Source organism: Odocoileus virginianus, unplaced genomic scaffold (genome assembly GCF_023699985.2).
Source record: "Odocoileus virginianus isolate 20LAN1187 ecotype Illinois unplaced genomic scaffold, Ovbor_1.2 Unplaced_Contig_23, whole genome shotgun sequence".
Lineage (NCBI taxonomy): Eukaryota > Metazoa > Chordata > Mammalia > Artiodactyla > Cervidae > Odocoileus > Odocoileus virginianus.
The window spans coordinates 513,305-523,631 of record NW_027224340.1 but is presented as its reverse complement, the minus strand read 5'-3'; the positions used below and the strand labels follow the sequence as shown (position 1 = coordinate 523,631).

The 10,327-nt window shown below is 65.8% G+C and overlaps 1 protein-coding gene across 3 annotated transcripts; it reads right to left on the bottom strand.

Moving 5' to 3' along the window:
- Nucleotides 1-1,290: 1,290 nt before the first annotated feature.
- DGAT1 (diacylglycerol O-acyltransferase 1) lies at nt 1,291-10,105 on the bottom strand. Of its 3 annotated transcripts, none has more exons than XM_070464403.1 (17): nt 9,694-10,103; nt 5,985-6,072; nt 4,015-4,055; nt 3,850-3,935; nt 3,705-3,757; nt 3,382-3,487; nt 3,179-3,292; nt 3,015-3,089; nt 2,841-2,944; nt 2,698-2,736; nt 2,573-2,614; nt 2,455-2,499; nt 2,268-2,380; nt 2,094-2,159; nt 1,933-2,020; nt 1,793-1,855; nt 1,291-1,718 (listed from the first exon to the last, which is right to left on the bottom strand). In XM_070464403.1, exons 1-17 carry the CDS (start codon nt 9,882-9,884, stop codon nt 1,563-1,565), a joined length of 1,470 nt encoding a protein of 489 aa, XP_070320504.1. In that variant the 5' UTR covers nt 9,885-10,103; the 3' UTR covers nt 1,291-1,562. The 3 variants fall into 3 exon arrangements, 2 of the variants coding, with proteins under 2 accessions (XP_070320504.1, XP_070320505.1); XM_070464404.1 differs by lacking the exon at nt 9,694-10,103 and adding an exon at nt 6,894-7,035; XR_011486539.1 differs by lacking the exon at nt 1,933-2,020 and having other exon boundaries at nt 1,617-1,718; nt 9,694-10,105.
- Between the last annotated feature and the right edge of the window lie 222 nt (nt 10,106-10,327).

Below are 10,327 nucleotides of genomic sequence, written 5' to 3'. Positions count from 1 at the left end.
TGTGGTCTCCCTGTCTGTTCCTCCTGCCAGAGTGCGGGCGGGGGTGGGGGTGGGGGCATGATGATGAGGGGCGCAGGGTCTTGGAAGGGGCTGGAGGGAGGCAGATGGACACAGCACGCAGAGCCTACTGGCTCCCCTGGGCCGCATGTGCTCAAAAGTTCTTTATAAAGGGACCAGGGCGGGGTCAGCACGGCCCACAGGCGGCCTGTGGCCAGGTCCACACTAAAGGACCAGGTGGGACACAGGTGGGTGCATTGGGTCAGCACTGTGGGTCTGGAGTGAAGGAAGCACAGGCCCACCTCCTGAGTCAGGCAGCCAGGGGTGCAGAGGTGCACATAACATAGGAGGCGGGCCACAACAGCCCTTGCGGTGCCCTGCACCCCCAGCTCAGCCCTGCTCACTGTGCTTGCTGATGAGTAAGACTCAGGGTGGTGGCTGCCTAGGAGGCAGGGGTCAGGGAGATGCTGTCTACACCTGCTAGAGACCAAACAGTGCCTAGCCAACCAGTCTCTCACCCAGACAACCACCATGGGCTGGAGTGGCTTCTGGTTGGGGCAGGGCAGTACAGCTGGGTCCACTGCCCAGGCACCACCTCAGGCACCCATCTTACCGGGCCGCAGCTGGTGGTCAGGGCACACCTGCTTGGCACAGCCTCAGGGTTTCCAACCCAGGCAGCAGAGCCACTAGATGGGGGAACAGCCCAGGGTTTCCCTGTCTCGCTGCCAAGCTCTTGAGTGGCAAGCTCTGGGACCGAGGTATCCCGAGGGCCACACCCAACTGCCTGGTGAGGGCCTGGAATAACGGGGAGCCCCCACCATCAGGCCGACCTCTGCCCCTTGGGGGCAGAGAGGGAGGCCTTCAGTGAGGGCTGGGCCAGACCACCCACCTTGTCCAAGCGGCGCAGCGCCCAGCCCAGGTGAGCGCCCCAGCGCCCGTCTGCACAGGGGCCTGTGCACGTGGCCTCTGAGGCCTCTGCAGCCTTGCCTTGGAATCTCTGCTGCCCCTCGGGTCGGCCTGATTCTCAACCCTCTTCCACACCTTGGCCTCTGGCCTGGCCCAAGTTGAATCCACTTGAGTGCAGACCTCAGGCACAGGGGGCCTGGGAGCACAGAGGCTCCACCTCGCAGAGCAAGATATCTGACCACAGAGCCCTGTGAGGCAGGGAGGGTCACCCCAGCCCCAGCTCCTCTCCAGGCGCTGGGGGCCCCTTCCCACAGCATGGCCCTGAGGGAGCCCATGTGGGAGGGCCACCCCCTCCTGCCAGCCCTGTGCCCTGGAGGCTGAGGGAGCTCACTGTGCACAGCACTTTATTGACACATTCAGACCCTTGGGCGGGATCTACAGAACATGGGCACCTCCCGTGGGCCTGAGCTGTGCCGGGCCTGCCATCCCCTGGCCAGGAGGAAGGCCCTCGGGGGGCAGAGAGGCCTCGTGGGGGCCAGAAGGCAGCTTCTACCAGCCAGGCCCCCTCCACTGTGCCCAGGTGGGGATGGGCTCCAGTCCAGTCGCCGGCGGCAAGGCGAAGCAGTTCAACACCCATGAGGGCGCCAGCCTGGAGGGGCTCAGGCCCCGGCTGTCGGGGCCTCGTAGTTGAGCACGTAGTAGTCATGGACATACATGAGGACGGCCACTGGCTGCCCGATGATGAGTGACAGCCACACGGCTGCGTTGCCATAGTTCCCACGGAAGAAGCGGCCCACTATCCAGGCCAGCGGGATCTGAGGACACGGGACAGGAGTGAGCCTCCGTGCCCACGGGGCGGGTTTGTGGGGGGGGGTCCGGGGCTGCTCACCTGTGCCATCATGCCGGTGAAGGCCCAGAGGCGGAACATGCGCAGGGGGATGCTCACCAAGTACTAAGGGGAGAGGGGCGTCAGCTGAGCCCCCGCCCCCCCCCCCCCCAAGGGGCAGGGCGTGCCCTCAGTGCACTGACCTCATGGAAGAAGGCAGAGGCCAAGAACACCCCTGTCCTGGCTGCCCACTTGCTGCTGCCCCGCCGGAGCATGGGCTTGTAGAAGTGTCTGTGGGGGAGGCAGCAGTGGGCAGGGCACCCAGCCACACGCCCCCCACCCCTACCCTCAGGCGCACACCCACCTGAGGCACCACTTGTGAACAGGGATGTTCCAATTCTGCCAAAAGTAGGTGATCGACTCCGAGTTCCTGTGGGGGCGGGGTGGGGTGGAGTGGAGTGGGTAGGGGCTTAGGCCCCAGCCCCAGCAGGGGCCCCACCACCCCCATCCGCGCCCCCACCCCGGCGGGGCCACCCACCACCAGTCCCGGTAGAACTCGCGGTCTCCAAACTGCATGAGCTCGGCCACGGCGTTCAGGCAGGAGTGGAAGAGCCAGTAGAAGAAGATGAGCCAGATGAGGTGATTGGGGACCTGTGGGGAACGGGTGCCAGGTGCCAGGACAGCCCCACCCGCTCCCACGCGCCCCCACCCAGCAGGCCACTCACCGCCAGTTTCAGTAGGCGCTCCACGATGCGGGAGTAGTCCATGTCCTGTGGACACAGGGCACAGCTGGCTCCCTCAGCCCTGCCCCCGGAACCCACCCTGCCAGGTCTGCCTGCTCACCTTGAAGGGCTTCATGGAGTTCTGGATGGCTGGGACCATCCACTGCAAAAAGCGCAGTGTCAGCTCCCCGACAGCCCCAGGCCCTGCCCCAACCCCCAGCCCCACCCCCTGCCCGGGCCGCGTACCTGCTGGATCAGCCCCACCTGGAGCTGGGTGAGGAACAGCTGCGTGAGGAAGCAAGCGGCCAGTGAGCTGAGCCCCCGGTGCCGGCAAGCCCACCCACCCTGGCCCGCGAGGCCCCGCGAGGCCCCGCGAGGCCCCGTCTCACCATCTCCAGGAGTCGCCGCAGCAGGAAGCGCTTTCGGATGCGGGGGGAGCGGGGGAAGTTGAGCTCGTAGCACAGGGTGGGGGCGAAGAGGAAGTAGTAGAGATCTGGAAGGGAGGGCGGGGCTAGCAGAGCAGGCCCCCGGGCAGCCCCCCCAGCCCTTGGCAGGGTCCTCACCGCGGTAGGTCAGGTTGTCGGGATAGCTCACGGTGCGCTGGGCAGCTCCCCCGTTGGCCTTCTTACCTGCCAAAGCTACGAGCAAGCGGCAGGGGGCGGGGCGGGGGTGAGCCGAGCCCCTGGCAGGTGGCAGCCCAGTGGCCCCAGCCCGAGGCAGCCCTCACCAGCCTTGGCCTTGGCCCCAGCCCTGCGCTCTCGGCACCAGAGATTGACGTCCCGGTAGGAGAACAGCTTGAGGAAGAGGATGGTGTAGACCATCAGGGCCAGCACGGAGCCCACTGTGGGAGAGGCAAGCTCAGGCCACGCCCCCGCGCTGCCGTGGCAGAGACAGCGGGGGGTGGGGCGGGGGGGGGGGGGGGGGGCCCACCTGGAGTGATGGACTCAAGGAGGAAGGCCACCGCCGCTGGGAAGCAGAGAATGGTGGCCAGGTTGACCCCGTGCAGCAGCAGCCCCACCTGTTCCGTCAGGGCTCCCTGGGGTGGGGGAGCAGAGCGCTCAGCCAGGGCCCCTCTCCCTGGTCAGAGGACCTCCCTGGGGAAGGGCCGCCAGGCCTGAGGTGCAGCCCGTCCCAGAAAGGCCATGCAGGACCCAACACCCTGAAGCACAGTGGGACCAGGTGGTGACCCACCCTAAGCCCGACTGGTAAGGAGCTTGAGGCAGGTCAGGGGCGGGTGTGAGGGCACTGCTTACCACGGCCAGGCGCTTCTCCACCTGGAACGCAGCCACGGCAAAGATATTGGCCACTGAGGACAGAAGCAACCCAGGGCAGGTTCAGGCCCAGGTCAGCCCTGTCCCGCCCACCGCCGGCCTGAGGCCTCCTGCACACCCAGCTCACCAATGACCAGGCACAGGGCTGGCCAGCTGTAAGGGTCCTTCAAGAACAGAGACACCACCTGGATGGGGTCCACCAGGATGCCGTACCTGCAGACGCAGGTGGGTGAGGGTCTGCGTGGGCGAGGGGTGAGGTGGCAGGGGCTGGGGCGGGCTGGGGCCCACTCACTTGATGAGGTTCTCTAGAAATAACCGTGCGTTGCTTAAGATCTGTGATAGAGAGAGAGGGGCACAACGCTGTCAGCCATGGCCCCAGAAAACTCACCCCAGCTCCTGCCAGCACTCGCAGCTCAGGACAGCAGCCTCCATCCTGCAGGCCTAGCCCTGAGGGACCTCACGCCAAGCTCCAAGACTCCCCACCCATGGCCTGGGCACCCACGCAGGGACAGGCAGCCCCTACCCATCTGGAGCCAACCACAACCTCAGGTGCCTGTGCTGCCATGACAGAAGAAACCCACTGCCCAGCGGCTGTCCTCCATCCCACCGAGTGGGTCAGCGCCCGCGGCCACAGCGACAGCCCCAAGCCCCAGCGAAGTCCAAGCCTGCCCAGTGCGCTGCCACCTGCTCAGGGCTCCGCCCTGCCAGCTGGGCCCATCCTCACAGGCGGGGTGTGCCCACGCCCTCAGTGGGGTGGTGGGAAGAGCAGGCCAGTCCTGAGGGGCCAAGGAAGCTGGGCCTGGGTCTCCACCCCTACTCACACCCCCACCCACCTCGGCCACTCCTGCAGCAACAGCAAAGGACGGGTCCCCTGTCACAACAAGCTCTTGCCAGTGGCCTGGAGCCAGATGCCTGGCTGCCCTCTGCAGGGGCAGGGGCCGCCTCCTCCACCCTCAAGGCTCAGGTCCCATGGAGGTTGCAGAAGGCTCTGTGGAAAAGTGATGCTTCTCCAGGCGACACAGGTGGAGTCCCCTACCCGGAAGGCTTCCCAAGGTGACAGGCTCAGAGATGCGGGGGCCACCTGCCACACCGTCCCCCAGCCAAACGCCTAACCATCCAGCTTACCAGGACACACGTGGTCCTGCAATGTCTGCCCACTGGCAGTTGCCTGTCCTGAGAGCCCACCGCAGGCAAGAGCTGGAGCTGCTAAGAGGCCCACCCACCTGGAAGCCCAGGCTGCAGAGAGGACGCAGCAGGCGGCCCCAGCTCCTGGGGGGGGGGGGGGGGGGTGGCGGAGCTTTGTGAGTGCACCAAAGGGCCAGGAGGCCAGGGGCTGCAGGAGAACAGACAGGCTGCTGAGGGCGTGCCCTGCATGACTGCCTTGCCACAGTCCTGGACCAACCGTGGCCTCCAGAGATGCATGGACCACTGGGTCTGGACCGGTGCACGGCCCCCACTGCTCCCCAGGGGACCACCTGAGACCACAAATGGAAGCGTGGGGGCCCCCGGTACACAGGCAGCCTCGGGAGCCACGCCCAGGGCAGGCAGACACGTTGGCTGGAGGGGCGAAGGCCTCGAGCCACATCAGCCCTGAGCAGTGGGGCTGGGCCCAGACGGGCCTCACCCCGCCCCGCCCTGAAGGCTGCCCCTGGGATCCCTGCACTCCAGCTGCTGCTGGACAGGTCTGCTGGGGCCCGGCAGCAGTGGCCTCAGCCAGGTCAGAGCGAGGCGGACACAGGACTCCAGTCCTGCTCCCCCTAGGGCTGAGGAAGGGGCCGGGGTCCCACAGAGTGTGGCCTGGAGCCGGTTCACAACCACCCAGGCACTCCACACCCACGAGGGCAACTTGGAACAGAAGAGGAAGTTCTGCATAGACTCCCAAGACCACTCACCTGTGCTGCCAGGGAGGGCCTGGGCCCACAGAGCAGCCATCCCCCACCCAGGGCCACCAGACCGTCCCTGCCTACCCTCTCCTGCCCTGTGCCCACCACAGAGCGCCTGGGAGACTCCAGTGCCCCCCAGGGCGCAGCCTCCAGCTCAGAGGCTCCCAGGCTGCCCTCTGCAGGCGTCTCCTGGGATTCAGCAGGGACGGGGTGAGCATGCTCCCCATGGGGCCCTGGGATACAGCTGCTCTAGGGACCCCCACGGCCAGCCCAGAGCTCCACTCACCCCAGCTACACGAGCACAGACACCCACCCTGGGAGCAGAGCCCATAGCCCCCCAGCCGTCAGGACCCCAGCTCCAAGGTGCCACTCTACATACCAGCATCACCACACACCAATTCAGGATGCCGCGGTAGTTGCTGAAGCCACTGTCAGAACTAAACAGAGAGTCCTGCAGGCGGTGACACCTGGAGAGCAGAGACGGGCACTTGGAGCAGAGCGTCTGGAGCAAGGCTGCCGCGCTGCGCACACACCCCCTCCCCGGGGAGGGTCACCAGGGGCCCGCCCCTCCCACTGGGGGAAGTGGTGTAGGGGGGCGCCACAGGTGCTGGCGATGCAGGACAGAAGTGGGGAGGGGGCAGACCCCCTGCAGCAGCGGGTCCCTCCTGGCACCCTGGGAGCCCAGGGGCCGCCATTCAAACCACCCATGCCCTCCGTTTGGCCCTTCCAGAGGGGAGGACCCGGCCTTCACGTGAGCCTAGGTGGAGGGCCACGCGAGCCACCCCGGGGGCTCGGCACCTGGAGTCCACTGCAGAAGCCAGCAGGGGACTTTCAGAGCCCACCTCTGACAGCCCCGCACCCAGTGCTGGGTCTGAGGGAGACGGAAGCCAACCCTCAGCTGGAGACAGAGGTGGAAGGGTGCAGCTCAGTCCAGGCCCAGCCCCACTGGCGGGTTCTAAGCGGCAGCCCCACCTCCCACCAACAGGCCCGCCACCAGGAGGCCATCCAGGGTGTTGAGCAAGGCCTCCAGTTTTGAAAGAGGAGAGGCCGGGGCTTCCCTTTCCCTTCTGTGGACACATGTCCCCAGGAATGGGGCACCAGAGAACAGCCAGCCTCCGGGGGCAGCTGGGGTCAGCACTCAGACGGCTGCACCCAGGAGACAGACGGCTGGGGAAGACAAGGTGCCAGCATCCTCAGCCGGGCAGCTCTGAGAGTCTGGCCCTGCCTCCCCACCACACCAGGTCCCCCCACCCCAGGCCCCGTTGCCTGGCCTGGCCTGCCCACACACCTCCTCCAGGTCTGTCCTGGGCTGCACATGCAGTGGGGCTCTGAGCCCCCAGGGTCTCTTCTTCGTGGCTCTCTGCACCTGCCTTTTGGCAAGGCGAGCAGGGCTCCCAGGCCCAACTATCCCCAAAGGACAGTCTGTGGGGGTGTCCACTTGATGGACCTGCCCAGAACCCCCCAGATCCAGCCCATTCACTGTGCCTGGAATCGTCCCAAAGCCACCTCATGCTACAACCTGCCAGTCACCATCTGCATGTCCAGGTCTGGCACCATACACCCAGGGGACGGTTTCACAACAGTGTGACCCCTGCCACCTTGGGGTCACCATGAAGACCACCCTGACCAGATGTGCAGCAGTCTCTAAGATGAGGGGGAGGGGGAAGGGGGGCATTTCCCAATCCTGACAAGTAATGTTATTAAAGCTTTTCCAGATCCCTGCTGTCAAGTTCCTGAGGCCTGCCCCCAGTCACCATACAGACCCCTCAGGTCTCTCCATTGGCCTTCTGACCATCCCACCTGGGCAGCGCCCTGCCCCCAGAGGTCAGAGGCCCCGAGCAGGAAGGAAGCCCACTGCCCACCAATCCCCACAGAGGTCCAGCCCCATGGCACAGTTCACTGCAGTGGACCAAAGGGCAGCAGGCATGGCCAGCGTGGAGGTGGGGCCTCACCCAGAGCTTCTCTGTCACCCTCTCCCTGACTGAGGCGTTGGCTGCGCCTCTGTGCCCCCCAGAGGTCCCCACCTGCTCCCCAGTCCCACCCAGCCAGCAGGGCCATTCTAACTCATCACAGTTGGCACCTCATTTGACCTGCACATCAGCACTGGGAGGCGGGCACATGGGGAAACTGAGGCTCACCAAGCTTCCCAACTTGCCCAGAGACACAGCCCCAAGTGGGGATCACACGTGTGGGACCATACGGTCCAGCTCCAGGGCCGAACAGAACAAAGAGGGACAGGATGCCAGTTCGCCTCCCCACTGCCACCTCCTCAGCACTTCCTGCACCCAGCCTCTAGACCCTGGGAGAGCCTCTGGACTAGAAAGTTGTGCCTGGAGGGCCCATGAACCAATGGCTGGAGGACGCACCAGGCGTCCGGGCAGAGGGGAGTGTGGGGGACCTGGAAGGGACACGCTCAGAGGTGAGGCAACAGCAGTGGCCCTCCTTCCGGCACACAGCCGCACCTCGCTGCCGGAAGGAGTGAGCTCACACCCGGCGCCTGACCGCGCCTGCCCAGGCCTAGGTGAGCAGGAAGTGTCCGGAAGGGCTTGAGGAGGAAGAGAGAGGAACAGGCAGGGAGGCGGGGAGGCAGAGGCGACACCAAGAGTAGCCAGACCAAGGCCCAGCCCTGCCCCAGGAGGCCCCCTGCCCTGTGGCATGTGGCCTGGGGAACAGGCACACACAGCTGCATGTCCTGGAGATCAGGAGGGGCTCTGGTGGCCCATCCCCACCACCAAATGCTCCTCTTCCCAAGGGCCCAGACCTCAAGGGTGGGCCGTCGAGAGGACAGGAGTGGCTCCTGGCCATCTGGCCCGTGTAGAGCAGGCAAGTGACGGCCCATCCAGGGTGACAGCTTGGCCCAAAGCTGGTACCTGCCCCCACCTCATACAAAGTGACCCCAAATTCAGCTCCCCAGGAGTGGGCAGAGGGGCCTCTGGGCCTCCTGGCCTTTGCAGCCGCCCCCTCAGGACCACCCGGGGCCGGTAGGAAGCCAGCGCCACGCGCAGAGCCACCCTCCCTATGGTGTCACCCTGAACTCTGCGACCGACCTTTGCTCTCACTCTCCAGGGCTGAGGCTATCTTATCTCTCAGGTGAACTGTGTGCCCCCCAAGGGCAGGGACAGTGCCTGCACCCCAGCTGCCCTTGTCCCTCCCCACCCCACAGCACCCAATGAAGAAAATAGCAAATCCTTGCTGACTGACTGACCTGTTGCCCACTTTCTCCTTGATAACCTTTAGCTCTGGAGCTGATCCCAAAGCCAGAGCCCCTGAGAGCCCTTGACCAAGATGAGGGTCAGAGCTTGGGGGAGGGGCATGGAGGATGACAAAGGGGGCGCCTGGAGGCAGCCACCAGGAGTTAGCCGACGCCCACATGGGTCAGATCCTCCCCTTCAGTCACAGCTTGCTCCCCCGACTCCTTCCCATCAATCCTTCAGCTAAGCAGGACGCCCACCTGTGGGTGTGCGTACTTCCAACTCCTCCCCTGTACCCCAACCAGGGGTGAGGGTCCCATTACAGGGCCCACTTTGACCCTAGAGCAGGCATTTGTGCTGGTAATAAGCAGGACCCCAGGCCAGTCAACCACCAGGTGACGGATGAGGGACCTTTGTGAAGACCATTCTCTGGAGGGTCTGCAAGGGATGAGAAATCCCCTCGCACTGCCCCTTCCCCTGTTCTCCGCCGGTCTACCCTCCTCCTCCGGGAGCTTTATCAACCTACAAGGCATCCCTCATAGCCCTCAGGAGAGACTCCCGTATCTCCTTCCAGGCAGAGGACACTGTGCATGGTGGGCTCACCCTGGGAAAGCCTCAGAACGCACCTAAGGAAGGCAGAGGGAGGGCGTCTAGAAGCTGAGCCACTGCCCTCCCCTCGGCCCCCGTACCCGGGTGTCCCGGGCAGGAGACCCTCCGCCCCCAACCTCCCGCTAAGTTTCCCCGCGAAGGCCCGAGGGGCACAGCTGTGCACGCAAAGTCCCGGCGCCAGACTCTCGGACTCGAGCCCAAGCTGCCGCCGACAGGCCTGGGGCTACAGGTTGGGTCGCAGGGGCCCCGTATCAGGGGTCAAAGGTTAGGGGTCACGCGCACCGCTACCTCAGGTCCCAGTGGCCGCTGCCCACGTCTACGTCTCCGTCCTTGTCTGTGTCCCGGACCGGCGCGTCCCCTCCGGCGCCCACATCCCGCACCTCCTCTTCCGCTGCCGCGGGCCCACTGCCGCCCTGGATTGAAGGCCGCGACCCCGTCCTCCGGCGCCGGGAGCCGCCCGCGCCGCCGCGGTCGCCCATGGCCTCAGCCCGCACCCCGCCGCGGCCAAGTCGTAGCCCGCCGGGCTGGCAGCACCCGAGACCTGTGGCCCCGCCTCCGGACCCTTGGCCAACTGCCGCCACCGCCTCTACTACGCCACTGCCGTGGTCCGCGCCGCCAATCAGCGCGTGCAAACCCGGGCCCGCCGGCCCCTCCCGAAGTCCTGGGAAGCGTAGCTCCCGGAGTCGCTAACTGGCCCGCGGCCGCGGCTCGCAAGCCTTTGTAGTCCGCTGGCTCGCGGTGCACCCTGGGAGTTGTGGTCGCCGCGGGAGCGCGGGGCACCCTGGGAGTTGTAGTCTCCTGGCAAATGCAACCCTAGACCGACGAGAAAGACGCGGGGCTTCCTGGCAGCTGCAAGCCTCTCCTGACCGCTGCCTGCCCCTTGTCCCGCTCTATAAACACAGGATTTCGTCATTTCTCAGCT

Bases quoted from the DNA above. Each gene is read 5' to 3' on its own strand.
- DGAT1 (XM_070464403.1), bottom strand. From the start codon at position 9,884: ATGGGCGACCGCGGCGGCGCGGGCGGCTCCCGGCGCCGGAGGACGGGG. The intron at 2,160-2,267 runs GTGGGTGGCCCC...CCGCCCCCACAG, and splicing joins GAGTTCTACCGGGACTGGTG to GAACTCGGAGTCGATCACCT. The intron at 2,021-2,093 runs GTGGGTGTGCGC...CCTCCCCCACAG, and splicing joins GTTCACAAGTGGTGCCTCAG to ACACTTCTACAAGCCCATGC.